The following is an 18,140-nucleotide window of genomic DNA, read 5'->3' on the forward strand; positions in this document are numbered from 1 at the left end:
AAAACGACAGAATGATCTCTGTTTGTTTCAGAGGCAAACCATTCAATATCACAGTAATCCAAGTCTATGCCTCAACCAGTAATGCTGAAGAAGCTGAAGTTGAACGGTCCTATGAAGACTTTCAAGACCTTTTAGAACTAACACCCAAAATAGATGTCCTTTTCGTTATAGGGGACTGGAATACAAAAGTAGGAAGTCAAGAAACACCTGGACATTTTGAAGAGACTGGGGAGTGGGGGGCTCGTCTGGTTAAGGGCCCCTGAACCAGGGAGCGGCGGAGTTTGAGAAGCCAGCAGCTCGGGGCTCGTGGGCTAAAGTTGGGGGGAGGGGCGCCAAGCGTGTGGGGTGGGGAGGGTCCTGGTCTTTGGCTCCTCGACTCGGTCCTGTTTCGACAGCGAATATGTCTTGGCCTGTCAGAAATAGGAAGGTCGTTGATTATTCACAATTTTAGGAATCCGATGATGCTGATGAAGATTATGGAAGAGATTCAGGCCCTCCAGCTAAGAAAATTCGATCATCTCCCCGAGAAGCTAAAAATAAGAGGCGATCTGGAAAGAATTCACAGGAAGATAGTGAGGACACGGAAGAAAAAGATGTGAAGACTAAGAAGGATGATTCTCATTCAGCAGAGGACAGTGAAGATGAAAAAGAAGATCATAAAAATGTGTGCCAGCAAGGGCAGGCAGCCTCTAAAGCAGCCTCTAAACAGAGGGAGATGCTCATGGAAGATGTGGGCAGTGAGGAGGAGCAAGAAGAGGAGGACGAGGCGCCATTCCAGGAGAAAGATTCCGGCAGTGATGAGGATTTCCTAGTAGAAGATGATGATGATAGTGACTCTGGCAGTTCAAAAAAGAAAAACAAAAAGATGGTTAAGAAGTCGAAGCCTGAGAGAAAAGAAAAGAAAATGCCGAAGTCCAGGCTAAAGGCCACAGTGACGCCAAGTCCTGTGAAAGGCAAGGGGAAAGTGGGTCGCCCCACAGCTTCAAAGGCATCAAAGGAAAAGACTCCTTCTCCCAAAGAAGAAGATAAGGAACCAGAAAGCCCTCTGGAAAAGAAAATGTCTTCAAGCCCTCCACTTGAGAAATCTGGGGATGAAGGTTCTGAAGATGAAGCCCAGTCTGGGGAAGATTAAAAGTGATGATGGTCTGGGGAGAGATTTTATTTAAAGAAAAAGAGAGAGAAAAAAAGAAAAAGAGGGGAAAAAAAGAAAAGCTACTTAAGATAGAATATGGTTTTGGCTATGGCTTGACTCATGGGCTTTCAATACTTTTTTTCCCTTTTGTTGAAAACAACATTTTCTTCTTTTCTTCTTCTTTTTCTTCTTTTTTTTTTTTTTTAAAGAAAAGCATTGTATGTTTAATTTACCTTTTTTGTCTATTGGTCTCTTCGTCAAGACCTCCTCTTCCCCCTCCTCCCCCTTTCCCAATGAAAGCCATGTTAAATTAAAAAAAAAAAAAAAAAGAAAGAAACACCTGGAATAACATGCAAATTTGGCCTTGGAGTACAGAATGAAGCAGGGCAAAGGCTAATAGAGTTTTGCCAAGGGAACTCACTGGTCATAGCAAACACCCTCTTCCAACAATACAAGAGAAGACTCTACACATGGACATCACTTGATGGTCAACACTGAAATTAGATTGATTATATTCTTTGCAGCCAAAGATGGAGAAGACAGCAAAAACAAGACCAGGAGCTGACTGTGGCTCAGATTATGAGTCCTTATTGCCAAATTCAGACTTAAATTGATGAAAGTAGGGAAAACCACTAGACCATTCAGGTATGACCTAAATCAAATCCCAAACTATTATACAGTGGAAGTGAGAAATAGATTTAAGGGACTAGATCTAATAGAGTGCCTGATGAACTATGGATGGAAGTTTGTGACATTGTACAGGAGACAGGGAGGAAGACCAACCCAAGAAAAAGAAATGCAAAAAAGCAAAATGGCTCTCTGAGGAGGCCTTACAAATAGCTGTGAAAAGAGAAGCAAAAAGCAAAGGAGAAAAGGAAAGATATACCCATTTGAATGCAGAGTTCCAAAGAAGAGCAAAGAGAGATAAGAAAGTCTTCCTCAGTGATCATTGCAAAGAAATAGAGGAAAACAATAGAACGTGAAAGACTGAGATCTCTTCAAGAAAATCAGAGATACCAAGGGAACAATTCTTGCAAAGATGGGCTCAATAAAGGACAGAAATGGTATGGACCTAACAGAAGCAGAAGATATTAAGAAGAGGTGGCAAGAATACACAGAAGAATTGTATATAAAAGATCTTCATGACCCAGATAATCACGATGGTGTGAACACTCACCTAGAGCCAGACATCCTGGAATGTGAAGTCAAATGGGCCTTAGGAAGCATCACTATGAACAAAGCTAGTGGAGGTGATGGAATTCCAGTTGAGCTATTTCAAATCCTGAAAGATGATGCTGTGAAAGTGCTGCACTCTATATGCCAGCAAATTTGGAGAACTCAGCAGTGGCCACAGGACTGGAAAAAGTCAATTTTCATTCCAATCCCAAAGAAAGGCAATGCCAAAGAATGCTCAAACTACCGCACAATTGCACTCATCTCATGCTAGTAAAGTAATGCTCAAAATTCTCCAAGCCAGGCTTCAGCAATACGTGAAGCGTGAACTTCCAGATGTTCAAGCTGGTTTTAGAAAAGGCAGAGGAACTCTCTTGCTTTTTCGATGATCCATCGGATGTTGGCAATTTGATCTCTGGTTCCTCTGCCTTTTCTAAAACCAGCTTGAACATCTGGAAGTTCACGCTTCACGTATTGCTGAAGCCTGGCTTGGAGAACATCCAATGGATCATGGAAAAAGCAAGAGAGTTCCAGAAAAACATCTATTTCTGCTTTATTGACTATGGCAAAGCCTTTGATTGTGTGGATCACAATAAACTGTGGAAAATTCTGAAAGAGATTGGAATACCAGACCACCTGACCTGCCTCTTGAGAAACCTGTATGCAGGTCAGGAAGCAACAGTTAGAACTGGACACGGAATAACAGACTGCTTCCAAATAGCAAAAGGAGTGCATCAAGGCTGTATATTGTCACCCTGCTTCTTTAACTTATATGCAGAGTACATCATGAGAAATACTGGGCTGGATGAAGCACAAGCTGGAATCAAGATTGCCAGGAGAAATATCAGTAACCTCAGATATGCAGATGACACCACCCTTAATGGCAGAAAGTGAAGAAAAACTAAAGAGCCTGTTGATGAAAGTGAAAGAGGAGAGTGAAAAAGTTGGCTTAAAGCTCAACATTCAGAAAACGAAGATCGTGGCATCCGGTCCCGTCACTTCATGGCAAATAGATGGAGAAACAGTGGAAACAGTGTCAGACTTTATTTTGGGGCTCCAAAATCACTGCAGATGGTGATTGCAGCCATGAAATTAAAAGACGCTTACTCCTTGGAAGGAAAGTTATGACCAACCTAGATAGCATATTGAAAAGCAGAGACATTACTTTGCCAACAAAGGTCCATCTTGTCAAGGCTATGGTTTTTCCAGTGGTCATGTATGGATGTGAGAGTTGGACTGTGAAGAAGGCTGAGCGCTGAAGAATTGATGCTTCTGAACTGTGGTGTTGGAGAAGACTCTTGAGAATCCCTTGGACTGCAAGGAGATCCAACCAGTCCATCCTAAAGGAAATCAGTCCTGAATATTCATTGGAGGGACTGATGCTGAAGCTGAAAGTCCAATACTTTGGCCACCTGATGCAAAGAACTGACTTATTGGAAAAGACCCTGATGCTGGGGAAGATTGAAGGCAGGACGAGAAGGGGAAGACAGAGTCTGAGATGGCTGGATGGCATCACCAACTCAATGGGCATGCTTTTGAGTAAACTCCAGGCATTGGTGATGGACAGGGAGGCCTGGTGTGGTGCAGTCTGTGGGGTTGCAGAGAGTCAGTCACGACTGAGCAACTGAACTGAACTGAACTGAACTCTACTGATGCTGTTAAAGTGGTAGTGCTTTGTTAATTTTATTTTTAAGTATTTGCTTTGAATATATTAGAGATAGCGTTGATTTTTGTATTTGTGTCTTATTCTCTGTGACCTTATATCAGTAGTTCAAAAACTTCCTCAGTTAATTTTGATGATTTGCCAATTTTGAGTCCCATTGTTCCATATGGTTAGGTTCTCAGCCTGCCTGCCTGTTAGAATCATCTAGAAAAATATTTTTTAAAATATTTATGCCTGTGGCTCACCCCCAAAGATTATAATTTATATTGTGTGGAGTATGGCTTAGCATTGGAATTTTTTAAAGACCCCAAGCAATTTTTTTGTTAAAGTATCTTAGAATAATAACCTTTAGGCCCATCTATGTTTTCACAAATGTCAAGATTTCATTGTTTTTATGGCTGAGTAATATTCCATTATATATATGTATATATACACACCACATCTATCCACTCATCTATTGATGGACACTTAGATTGTTTCTATATCTTGGCTATTGTAAATAATGCTGAAATGAACATGGAGGTGCATATATCTTTTCCAATTAATGTTTTTGTTTTCTTTGGATTAATGCCCAGAAGTGGAATTGCTGGATCATATGATAACTCTGTTGAGGAATTTCCACACTGTTCTCCATAAAAAGCTATATCAATATATATTCCTACCAACAGTGCATAAGGGGTCCCTTTATTCACATTCTTGCCAACAATTGGTTTTTGGGTTTGTGTGTGTTTGATAACTGTCATTCTGATAGGTGTGTTGTGATATCTCATTGTGTTTTTGATTTGCATTCCCCTGATGATTTTTTACGTTGACCATCTTTTCACATGACTGTTGACTCCCCAGGTGATTTTAAAGTGAACTAGGGTTGAGAACTGCTGCCCTTGCAAATTTAGACTTGCAAATTTTCCTTCTACATCTTACCCATTTTACATATCTTCAAATTAACATCTGAATTCCCTGGAATGACACATATTCTAGACATTTTATAGTGTCTTACCTGTCCATTCTTAAGAGATCTGCTTCACCCTCTTTTGCATTGTATGTGTGTGTCTGGTCATCATAGTAGATCGCACCAGCAAGCTATGATTTCTGCAGCAAGGATTTAAAAGCTAAGCTAAGTTAATCATATTCTTTTCTTATAATTTAAACTTGAGAAATGAAGAGGCTTGAGGCAATTGGCAAAGATATTAGAAAGCAACAGGATGTATCAAGAGTTATGTTGATACATAGGTAGCAGGGGTAGTCATGATGGACTATTTGCAAAACCTAAATGCAGAAGTTTTGAAAAATGAAAGAAAGCAGGGCATCAAAAGAGAAAGCCTTGGTTCAAATGTCATCTCTCTATAGCTTTCTCTGATTTTTTTCCAGGAAGAAATAAATCTTTTATGGATGTCCTCACAGCATTATTTTAGTACTCATCATATCGTATTTTACTTTTTTGTTTTCATCTCTCTAAGGTGTGAGCTTTCCAAGTTGAGGACCAAATCTCATATATGTTTTTATCCCTAGCACTAGTGCTCAATAAACATTAAATCAAATTAAATCTAATTGTATAGCTATTATACATTATGACTTCTGAAAATCAAATATTAAATAGTAGTAATTAATGATTTATTTTTCCCCTTAGGCTTTTGAATTTTAGTATAAGCCTTGTGCCCCGTGGTATACGTCATTCAGTCTCTACTGAAATTTTCCCTACTGTATCCAGGAATAAGTATGGAACTGGAGCAGTTAGCATTCAAGCTGGCAGTGCTTTGCTAGCTAAAGGTGGTATCTGCTTTATAGGAGACTTGGCTTCACACAAAAAAGATAAACTTGAACAGCTCCAGTCAGGTAAACAATATTTCTTCAAATTAATTTTTACCTATTTAACTTTTCCATCAGTGTCATGGAGTTGAGTGTGCTAAATCACTTCAGTCATGTTTGACTCTATGAGACCCTATGGACTGTAGCCCTCCAGGCTTCTCTGTCCATGGGATTCTCCAGGCAAGAATACTAGAGTGGGTTACTGTGCCCTCCTTCAGGGGATCTTCCCGACCCAGTGATCGAACCCAGGTTTCCTGTATTGCAGGCGATTCTTTACCTATCTGAACCACCAGGGAAGCCTAGGACTTACCTAACAATAGAGATTATATTGTACAGGTTTTAGAAATAGAGAAATTATATTAAATGACACTTCTCATTTTACCTTGATAAATAAAAACAGGAATTTAATGTGTAAATGTACTGTTTAAGCCTTTGCTCTCAGTTGTAATACATGAATTTGTATTAGTTAGAGTTAGTTGCTCAGTTGTATACAACTCTTTGTGACCCCATGGACTGTAGCCCACCAGGCTTTGTTCATGGAATTCACCAGGCAAGAATACTGGAGTGGGTTGCCTTGCCTTCCAGATTTATTTCCTCTTCTTGTGTTATTGCACTAGTTAGGACATTCAAGATGATGTTGAAAAACAGTGGTGAAAAGGAACATCATGATCTTGTCTTGTTCCTGATCTTAATAGGAAAGTTTCAAGTTTCTCACCATCATGTATGATGTCAGTTGTAGGTTTTTTGATGAAGTTCTTTTTCAAGTTGAAGGAGTTCCCTTCTATTCTTAATCTACCAGGAGTTTTTAAATAAAGGGTGTTGAATTTTACCAAATGCTTTTTCTGCATCTATTGACATGATAATGTGATTTTTCTTCTGTAGCCTGTTAATATTATAGGGATTACATTAATTGACTTTCAAATGTTGAACTAGCTTTGCATACCTAACATAAATTTTACTGGCTGTGATATATACTTATTTTTATACATCATTGAATTAATCTGCAATATTTTGTTGAGAATTTTTGCCTGTGTATTCATAAGAGCTATTAGTCTGTAGTTTTCTTGTTATATCTTTTATCTGATTTTGGTATTAGGATAATGCTATTTGAGCCAGATTTGTAACTAACAAGGATATGGAAAAATAAGTATTGGGCAAAGAAAAGTTAGGACCTTGAATTCCTGGCATGCCAGCAAGCACGTGCAGCAATACACAGGAGACATACATATTGCCTCTGCCTGCAAAAATAGACTCACACTCATATGTTCAACTGATTTTTGATCACAACATCAAAACAATGGGGAAAATGGGGAAAGTTTTTTCAACAAATGATGATGGAACATCTGGAAAAGAATTAATATTTGTTCATACCTCACAACTATACACAATAATTACAGATGAATCATAAACCTAGATGTAAAAACTTAAATTATAAGGCTACTAGAAGAAAACATGAGAAATCTTTATGACTTAAGAGTATGTTGTGTGCATGCTCAGTCATATCTGACTCTGTGACCCCATGGACTGTAGCTCGCCAAGCTCCTCTGTCCATGGGATTTTGCAGGCAAGAACACTGGCTGCTGCTGCTGCTAAGTCGCTTCAGTTGTGTCCAACTCTGTGCAACCCCACAGACGGCAGCCCATCAGGCTCCTCTGTCCCTGGGATTCTCCAGGCAAAAATACTGGAATGGGTTGCCATTTCCTTCTCCAACGCATGCATGCATGCTAAGTTGCTTCAGTTGTGTCTGACTCTGTGCAACCCCACGGACAGCAGCCCACCAGGCTCCTCTGTCCATGGGATTCTCTAGGCAAGAACACTGGAGTGGGTTGCCATTTCCTTCTCCAGAGGATCTTCCCTATCCAGGGATTGAACCCTGATCTCCTGCACCGCAGGCAGATTCTTTACCATTTGTGCCACCAGAGTAGGCAAAGATTTTTTGGATAAAACCCAGAAAGCAATTAACAGAAAATAATTGATGAATTGGACTTCATCAAAACTAAAAAGTTATACACATCAAAAGGCCATTTAAAAAGTGAGTAGGCAAATAAAGGAAAAGAAAATAATTGCAATACATATATTTGACATAGGACATATACCTAGAACATAGAAACAATTCCTACAGGTCAGTAATTTAAAAAACAAAATGTATGTGTTATGTTAGTCACTCAGTCATGTCCAACTCTTTGTGACCACGTGGACTATATATAGCCCACCAGGTTCCTCTGTCCATGGAATTATCCATGCAAAAATACTGGAGTGGGTTGCCATTCCCTTCTCCAGGGGATCTTAACAACCCAGGAATCAAACCTGAGTCTTCCACACTGCAGGCAGATTTTTTTACCCACTGAGCCACCAGGAACCTCCCACCCTCCACCCCACAAAAAAAAACCCTAAAGAACCAGATGCAAAATACCAGATTGTGTGTATTGTCTCACAATCTTATCCTCTTTCATTCTTGACTTAGATGATCTGCTTTCTTTTTTTCCCCACAGAAAAGAACATTGCTCCCACAGAGTCCATAAGACTGATCTATACATCAGTGTCTCTTTTGCTGTCTCGTACAGAGGGTTATTGTTACCATCTTTCTAAATTCCATATATATGCGTTAGTATACTGTATTATGGACTCTGTGGGAGAGGGAGAGGGTGGGGAGATTTGGGAGAATGGCATTGAAACATGTAGAATATGTATGAAACGAGTCGCCAGTCCAGGTTCGATGCACGATACTGGATGCTTGGGGCTGGTGCACTGGGACGACCCAGAGAGAGGGCATGGGGAGAGAGGAGGGAGGAGGGTTCAGGATGGGGAGCACGGGTATACCTGTGGCGGATTCATTTTGATATTTGGCAAAACTAATACAATATTGTAAAGTTTAAAAATAAAATTAAAAAAAAAAAGAACATTGCTTAATTTCAGCCTCCTTTGTAACCTGCATGATACGACCAGTCTCCTTACCCTCTGCCTATTCATTCCAGTCCACAATTCTAACTTCATGCTTTGGACTAATGGTTCTCATCATCAGGGGATACAGAAACATTCAAATATTTTTCTTGCCTTATTCTTTTTATGGCAAATCCTCTAATTTAGCCATATCCTGCAAAACCATGAAGTTTTCCTGTATCTTTGCTATCCAAAATTTAAGTCATAAAATTCATTATAATAATATTTATTAATTTGTAGCTATATTGACCAAAGTGAACTTAAGTAACAAATGGATAATGTCTCTTGACTTAGCTGTGGAAAGTAGAAGCATCACAGTCTACATCTCGGGAAAGAAGTTTGGGGATGATGTGGATCAACAAATGACTTTTCCAGTTCAGTGCAGTTTTTGGTCTTTTCTTGATATGGATTCACCTTCAAGGAGAAATATACAGAAAACCAATATGCTAATTGGTCAGATGGTAAAGTATATGTGTATTTTATTGTTAGAATATTGTTCAAGGAATTTAGTCATGGATTTTAGTCTCAATTTTTTAATAACAATTTAATGTTTTATTTCTGTGCTTACTTTCTGTCTTACTCAGATCCTGGAACTAAATAATGACACAGTTGTTTGCAATTTTTCATTTTTTAGTCATAGAAAGCAGGTATCAGCTCACTAGAAATTATTATTTGAGTAGGTAGTGGGGGAGGTTTTCATGAATAATGTGTAAGAAAATACTCAATAAAGAGCATTTTAAAAAATTTGTTACCGAAAAGATCCCATGCTATTTGGGAATCACTTTAAATGAAGTATTATTTATAATTATTATTTAAATTATTAATATAATTATATCACTATAGTGTTAATTACATTAAATTATGAAATAATAAATTAATTATTTTATTTTGTTATTATTTAAAGTGTTTGTGAAAATGCCAGTGTTTAATATTTACCTTCTACATTTTTGTTTGATGTAGGATTGCAGTTTAATTCCAGCTAATCTTGTAGAGGCATTTGCATTATTGATTAACTGCAGTGAATCATCTCCTTGCCACCCACTTCTTCCAACTGTGCAACATACTTTAAAGAAAGCCATTGATCCTGAAGGGCTGCTTTATTTAGCTTCTAAACAGTTCACAACTGAAGATTTTGAAAAGGTAAAGGTGGAAAAAATGAGTGCCATGAATATTTGTGCTGCTGCTGCTAAGTCGCTTCAGTCGTGTCTGACTCTGTGCGACCCATAGACGGCAGCCCACCAGGCTTCCCGTCCCTGGGATTCTCCAGGCAAGAACACTGGGGTGGGTTGCCATTTCCTTCTCCAATGCATGAAAGTGAAAAGTGAAAGTGAAGTCGCTCAGTCATGTCTGACTCTAGCGACCCCATGGACTGCAGCCTACCAGGCTCCTCCGTCCATGGGATTTTCTAGGCAAAAGTACTGGAGTGGGGTGCCATTGCCTTCTCCAATATTTGTGCTAATGTTTCTCAATTTAAATAAAACTCCCTTTGAACATTCAGTTTTCCTTATTTAGAATTTTCTTTTATTTCAGTTTGCTTTCAGCTTTTAAGAATTTTAAGGACATTGTATAGAAAATATTTTAGATTAGTTAAATTAAAAGCTATAAGGACATAGATATTAAAATGTTGAGTTTATTCTTTGAATCACTAATCAGATCACCATGGTTTATCTTTCCATTAAAACATTCAAAATAGAATATTTTTATAAAACATTATGATGAGAGGCTTTCTAGATACACAGTTTTTTACATTTTACAGACTATTCAAAGGGAATAGTTCTGACTATAGGGAGTATCTATCATGACTCACAAACCCATTTATTTTAATGTCTTGACCTGAAAACATGTGTGGCATGTTCAGAGAACCTGAAAGTTGGATGATGCAAATTTAGTAATGACTCTCATAGCTATTAAAGGTACTCAAGTATTTACAAGTGAAGCCCTTTTAATATTAACTGTTGAGAAATCTGTCCACAATAGAGTTAAAGTGTCTGTGTAGGATAGCTAAATGGCCTGTAACATTGGGAAGCGGGAATCCACAGGTCAGTAAATTTTTTGTTCATACCTGCCTTTTTTTTGTAGCCCAAATTGCATGGATAAAAGGTTGAAAGGTGGAGTTTATTCACATAGATTAAAACAGAAAAAGAACAATATTTACTATAAAATAAGGTCTTTTCATTTGTTTTAGTGTGTATAAAAAAAAGCAATTAGTCTTTAGGAACTGGGGTACTAAATGATATAGACATGCTAATAACCTGGAAAAATTTTTGCCCAGTCTTTCTCTGAAAAACAACAAAAAAAAAGTCTATGGATTTATTAGTCAGGCATTTACTGAGTATTTAATATTGATGAGCCTCTTTCTGTTCTTTTATATTCTCCTAGAAATGTTCATTTTTCTTCCTTAGTTTATCATTTAATTGAGATATATGAAACAAGGGACAATTTAAAGCTGTGTTAGGTGGTGCTGACTATAAGTATTGCATGACTTCAGAAAGGAAGGTATCAAGTAGAATGCAAGAGTTAGGAATAACCCAAAAGGTGGTGAGACTTTAGTTGGGCCTTAAGAAAAGGTAAGATTTAAATTACCCTCCAATTAAAGCTAAATTTTACAAAAAGGAAAAAAAGAAAACAAAAGGTAAGATTTAAATGACAGGAAGGATGGACATTAAAAAAAAAAACAGCTAAAAATAAGAGCAAAGACATAAAAGTAGAGATGAGTACACATAGAAAACTATGAGAAGACCTGTCAACTGGAGCAAAAATTATATTATATAGTCATCAAGATTAGGCAACTGTTGAAGAAGTTGATAACTGGAGGCCAGTGCTGGCTCCCAGTGCTACATTCCCAATAGCAGAGACAACAGGTCTTTTATGAAGGGGGATGTGGTTGTCTTATCACTGTGACCCCATAGCATAAAGCCTAGAGAGAGCTATCAACGTTATTGATAGTATTGTTCTGTTCTGAAGGCCTGGAGGGAATTGTGGAATGTAAGAAAAATAAAGACAGGGCATATCCAACCCAGGACATATCTAGATCTTTTTTTTTTTTTAATTTAAATTTTATTTTATTTTTAAACTTTACAATATTGTATTAGTTTTGCCAAATATCAAAATGAATCCGCCACAGGTATACCCGTGTTCCCCATCCTGAACCCTCCTCCCTCCTCCCTCCCCATACCCTCCCTCTGGGTCGTCCCAGCGCACTAGCCCCAAGCATCCAGTATCGTGCATCGAACCTGGACTGGCGACTCGTCTCATACATGATATTATACATGTTTCAATGCTATTTTCCCAAATCTCCCCACCCTCTCCCTCTCCCACAGAGTCCATAAGACTGATCTATACATCAGTGTCTCTTTTGCTGTCTCGTACACAGGGTCATTGTTACCATCTTTCTAAATTCCATATATATGCGTTAGAATACTGTATTGGTGTTTTTCTTTCTGGCTTACTTCACTCTATATAATAGGCTCCAGTTTCATCCACCTCATTAGAACTGATTCAAATGTATTCTTTTTAATGGCTGAGTAATACTCCATTGTGTATATGTACCACAGCTTTCTTATCCATTCATCTGCTGATGGGCATCTAGGTTGCTTCCATGTCCTGGCTATTATACACAGTGCTGCGATGAACATTGGGGTACACGTGTCTCTTTCCCTTCTGGTTTCCTCAGTGTGTATGCCCAGCAGTGGGATTGCTGGGCTGCTGCACAACAAAGGAAACTATTAGCAAGGTGAAAAGGCAGCCTTCAGAATGGGAGAAAATAATAGCAAATGAAGCAATGGACAAACAACTAATCTCAAAAATATACAAGCAACTCCTACAGCTCAACTCCAGAAAAATAAATGACCCAATCAAAAAATGGGCCAAAGAACTAAATAGACATTTCTCCAAAAAAGACATACAGATGGCTAACAAACACATGAAAAGATGCTCAACATCACTCATTATCAGAGAAATGCAAATCAAAACCACTATGAGGTACCATTTCATGCCAGTCAGAATGGCTGCAATCCATAAGTCTACAAGCAATAAATGCTGGAGAGGGTGTGGAGAAAAGGGAACTCTCTTACACTGTTGGTGGGAATGCAAACTAGTACAGCCACTATGGAGAACAGTGTGGAGATTCCTTAAAAAACTGGAAATAGAACTGCCATATCTAGATCTTTTTAAAAAGTTATATTTAAAATACAGATATAATAGTTAATAGCAACTTTATTATGGGTGGTTTTTCTCTTTTGTTTCCTCCTCTTGTTTTTCTGGTTTTACAACTCACAGAAACAAAAGAAATGGTGAATGGTGAAAAGTCTGGAAATGGTGTCATAGAATAAGGACTTGAGGAACTGGGAATTAACTGTGGTGGATTCATTTTGATATTTGGCAAAACTAATACAATTATGTAAAGTTTAAAAATAAAATAAAATTAAAAAAAAAAAAAAGAAAGAAAGCACAAAACTCAGAGAAAACAGTGATAATCATTAAGTTGAAGGCTTATTTTCTACCCAAAATCTTTCTGAGTCTTCAAGGCCTGTTTTCATAGTAGTTAACACAGTACTTCCCACATCACTGGTCTTTAGATGTGTTTTTTAAAAGGAAGGAAGAAGGCCAATGAGAGAAAGTTTTCTAGAAATAAACTGTCAGAGAATTAAGACTATTCAAAGGGAAATGAGATTCTGAGGGGAGCTGTCTCCCACTAGAAGGCTCTGAGTAAGCCTTTATTCCACTGGAAGCAAAGAGTTGATAGTCATTCAAATACATTGCACAGAACATTTCTGTACTAAGAGGGAAGAAGAGGTTATTCTAGGTAGACTGTAATATTCTTTGTAAGTATAAAATGATTTAAAGTGCTCAGTGGCTTTGGATGGCTCATATATTTAAATCAGTTTTGATATAAATAAAGTATGCAAACTTTAAAAAATAAAATGACCATATACTTTGGATTTTTGTAATATAGGTTCTCTTAATAAAGTTTGAATCTCTTGAATTTTCACACTTTCAATTTAGCTGCTTGCTTTTGCAAAAAATTTGAATGTCGAATTCAGCTTGGAGGCAGAAAGAATGATTCATGGCTATTACCTAGCAAGTCGCAGAATCAGAACAGATTCTATATGTGGATCAAAACTGTCAGCATCTGCATTAAAATATTTGTAAGTATGCAATTTTAAAATCATTATTGACTTTAAAAAATCTTTATTTACCTTTTTTTTTTTTGCTGTGCTGGGTTCTCCTTGTGTGGGGTTTACTCTAGTTGCAGAGAGTGGGGGCTACTCTTTAGTTGAGGTACACAAGCTTCTCAATCCAGTGGCTTCTCTTCTTGTGGAGCATGCACTCAAGAGCTTATGGGCTTCAATAGCTGCAACGTGAAGGCTCAGTAGTTGTGGCTCCCTGGCTCTAGAGCACAGGCTCAGTAGTTGTGATCCAGAGGCTTACTTGCTGTGCCGCATGTGGGATCATCCTGGACCAGGGATCGAACCTGTATCTTCTGCATTGGCAGCCAAATTCTTTACCACTGAGCCACCAGGGAAGCCCCCTTTATTTACTTTTAAATGATGTGTATAATTAACTGTCTCACTTGTTTTTTGATTGCTGGGTGGTTGATTTACAATATACTTTGTTCCAAAAGAATTTAAGGTAACTTAATTATTTCTTCTGTTATAGCCTTACATCATTTGAACCTCCAACAATTTGTTTTCACTAAATTACTTTTTATTGGATACCTGGTATCAGGTACATCTGAAAAAAATGCACTGACTGAATTTTTTAATGCAAATGATTATTTTTTGTAAATGTGGTTCAGTTCAGTTCAGTTCACTTCAGTTCAGTTGTCACTCAGTCATGTCCGACTCTTTGAGACCCCATGGAGGCAGCACCCCAGGCCTCCCTACCCATCACCAACTCCCAGAGCTTACTCAAACTCATGTCCATTGAGTCAGTTGACTTTCTAGATATTTTATAGTTGAGCTTAGAAAAAAAAATTATGTTATTCTTTGTACTTTTAAACACTTTAGTACACTCAAGTACTATTGTTCCTTGAGAAGTTTTTTAAAACTAATTTTTATTATAAAAGTAAAGTATGGACATAGTGAAAGAAAAGTCTAAAATAATGAGTTAAGTCCCTTGCTAACCCTACCTGTGATTATCTCACTCCCTGGAGATGATCCCTGCTAAGAGGTTTTGTCTGTCCTTTCATAAATTACCCATTCAGATACTAGCATATACAAATATATAGTTTAAATATGTGATGTATATTAAGTACATATTTTATTTAAATGTTATATATTTTAGATTAATATGTTATTTAACATATTATATAAAAATATTTTTATAATACATAAATACATATGTAGCCATGTTGATATTCTCTTTTTGCCCAAATGGAATCATGCATACATATCATGATATCTTACTATCAACACATAAAGAATTACCTCATTCTGTTTTAATAGCTCCCTTACAGATTTACTGTGTTATGATGTGGCTATTCCATAATTTAAACAGTCCTCTGTTGATAGACCATTATTTCATTTGATATAGATTAATATGTAATCTCAACCCAAATTATGAAGTAGGACCAGGGGTAAAAACAATCTATTATATAAATAAATATCTTGTTATGACTGCAGTATAAAATAAGACAAGTGGAGGACTGATAGGAAATGTCAAGTGTAGGACTAAAAGAGATAAATATGTTTAGTTAATTTCCCCAACTCTGTCTTCATAGAACTAAAAAATTGCGACAGAAAGGGAAGGTAGAAATTAACTGTGATGTTTTAAAATGGCAAACAGAATTATATAATGCTGTTTTCTGAAGTAATATTTCAAATACTCAGAGCTTAAAGGTTTGAAAGCCCTATTATCTTATTTGCTTTTTCCTCTGTCTTGAAAAGATATTTTTAAACTCACATAGCCTCAGTTTACATTTGACTCTACTAATCCAAGAATAAGACAGAATTAAGTTTAATATGACAACTCTACCTTTTCCTCTTGTAGAAATAAATACTAGAGATGGAAATGGGTCTTATGAAATAGTCAAGTAAATGAAGCACTTCTCAGAAGAGTCATAAACCTTGACTTTTTCTCCCGCTTCTATAGACAGGTGCCTATTAACACCAGCCATGCTTAATCTGCCTGCAATGCAGCATACCCCAGTTCGATTCCTGGATCGGGAGATCTCCTGGAGAAGGGATAGGCTACCCACTCCAGTATTCTTGGGCTTCCCTTGTGGCTCAGCTGGTAAAGAATCCACCTGCAATGCAGGAGATCCCAGTTTGAGCCCTGGGTTGGGAAGATCCCCTGGAGAAGGGAAAGTCTACTCACTCCAGTATTCTTGGGCTTCCCTTGTGGCTCAGCTAGTAAAAATCCACCTGCAATGCGGGAGACCTGGGTTTGATCCCAGGGTTGAGAAGATCCCCTGGAGAAGGGAAAAGCTACCCTTTCCAGTATTCTGGCCTGGAGAATTCCATGGACTATATAATCCATGGGGTTCCAAAGGTTTGGACATGACTGAGTGACTTTCACTTTCATGCTTTTCTAGAGAAGTGGAGCTGAACAGTGCTCTTTGCTTTCCCTGAAAAACTATATATATATATATATGTTCTGTCCTGGTCAAAATTTTTAGAAGAAGCTTGGGTGAGGACATCAGGAACATGATAATCAAATTTGTAAATAAGCAACTCTGGAGAGATCTTCACAGACTCAAATTATTATTTTAGTCTAGCAACAAGAAAATTAATAGGACAAATGTAATGTATGGACAGAGGTTCGTGACATTGTACAGGAGACAGGGATCAATACCATCCTCATGGAAAAGAAATGCAAAAAAGCAAAATGGCTGTCTGAGGAGGCCTTACAAATAGCTGTGAAAAGAAGAGAAGTGAAAAGCAAAGGAGAAAAGGAAAGATATAAGCATCTGAATGCAGAGTTCCAAAGAATAGCAAGGAGAGATAGAAAGCCTTCCTCAGCGATCAATGCAAAGAAATAGAGGAAAACAACAGAATGGGAAAGACTAGAGATCTCTTCAAGAAAATTAGAGATACCAAGGGAACATTTCATGCAAAGATGGGCTCGATAAAGGACAGAAATGGTATGGACCTAACAGAAGCAGAAGATATTAAGAGATGGCAAGAATACACAGAAGAACCGTACAAAAAAGATCTTCATGACCCAGATAATCACGATGGTGTGATCACTGACCTAGAGCCAGACATCTTGGAATGTGAAGTCAAGTGGGCCTTTGAAAGCATCACTACAAACAAAGCTAGTGGAGGTGATGGAATTCCAGTTGAGCTATTTCAAATCCTGAAAGATTTGGAAAACTCGGCAGTGGCCACAGGACTGGAAAAGTTCAGTTTTCATTCCAATCCCAAAGAAAGGCAATACCAAAGAATGCTCAAACTATCGCACAATCGCACTCATCTCACCCCACTCCAGTACTCTTGCCTGGAAAATCCCATGGACAGAGGAGCCTGGTAGGCTCCAGTCCATGGGGTCTCTAAGAGTCGGGCACGACTGAGCGACTTCACTTTCAATTTTCACTTTCATGTATTGGAGAAGGAAATGGCAACCCACTCCAGTATTCTTGCCTGGAGAATCCCGGGGACAGAGGAGCCTAGTGGGCTGCTGTCTATGGGGTTGCACAGAGTCGGACACGACTGAAGCGACTTAGCAGCAGCAGCAGCAGCATACGCTAGTAAAGTAATGCTCAAAATTCTCCAAGCCAGGCTTCAGCAATATGTGAATCATGAACTTCCAGATGTTCAAGCTGGTTTTAGAAAAGGCGGAGGAACCAGAGATTAAATTGCCAACATCCGCTGGATCATTGAAAAAGCCAGAGAGTTCCAAAAAAACCCCATCTATTTCTGCTTTATTGACTATGCCAAAGCCTTTGACTGTGCGGACCACAATAAATTGTGGAAAATTCTGAAAGAGATAGGAATACCAGACCACTTGACCTGCCTCTTGAGAAACCTATATGTAGGTCAGGAAGCAACAGTTAGAACATGGAACAACAGACTGGTTCCAAATAGGAAAAGGGGTACATCAAGGCTGTATATTGTCACCCTACTTATTTAACTTATATGCAGAATACATCATGAGAAATATTGGGCTGGGTGAAGCACAAGCTGGAATCAAGATTGCCGGGAGAAATATCAATAACCTCAGATAAGCAGATGACACCACCCTTATGGCAGAAAGTGAAGAAGAACCAAAAAGCCTGTTGATGAAAGTCAAAGAGGAGAGTGAAAAAGTTGGCTTAAAGCTCAACATTCAGAAAATGAAGATCATGGCATCTGGCCCCATCACTTCATGGCAGATAGATGGGGAAACAGTGTAAGCGGTGTCAGACTTTATTTTTTGGGGCTCCAAAATCACTGCAGATGGTGACTGCAGCCATGAAATTAAAAGACGCTTACTCCTTGGAAGGAA

At 38.2% G+C, this 18,140-nt stretch overlaps 1 protein-coding gene and 1 pseudogene across 1 annotated transcript in view; both read left to right on the plus strand.

Annotated features, from left to right (window-relative positions):
• The window catches only part of MCMDC2 (minichromosome maintenance domain containing 2), a 50,144-nt gene that overhangs the window by 21,057 nt on the left and 10,947 nt on the right, over positions 1–18,140 (plus strand). The window contains exons 10-13 of the mRNA XM_019974017.2: positions 5,596–5,801; positions 9,009–9,175; positions 9,675–9,854; positions 13,719–13,861. Coding sequence (XP_019829576.2) covers positions 5,596–5,801; positions 9,009–9,175; positions 9,675–9,854; positions 13,719–13,861 — 696 coding nt within the window. The remainder of the gene's footprint in view (positions 1–5,595; positions 5,802–9,008; positions 9,176–9,674; positions 9,855–13,718; positions 13,862–18,140) is intronic.
• On the plus strand, positions 386–1,331 carry LOC109568614 (nuclear ubiquitous casein and cyclin-dependent kinase substrate 1 pseudogene; annotated as a pseudogene).

The sequence above is a fragment of the Bos indicus genome, chromosome 14 (genome assembly GCF_029378745.1).
Source record: "Bos indicus isolate NIAB-ARS_2022 breed Sahiwal x Tharparkar chromosome 14, NIAB-ARS_B.indTharparkar_mat_pri_1.0, whole genome shotgun sequence".
Classification (NCBI taxonomy): domain Eukaryota; kingdom Metazoa; phylum Chordata; class Mammalia; order Artiodactyla; family Bovidae; genus Bos; species Bos indicus.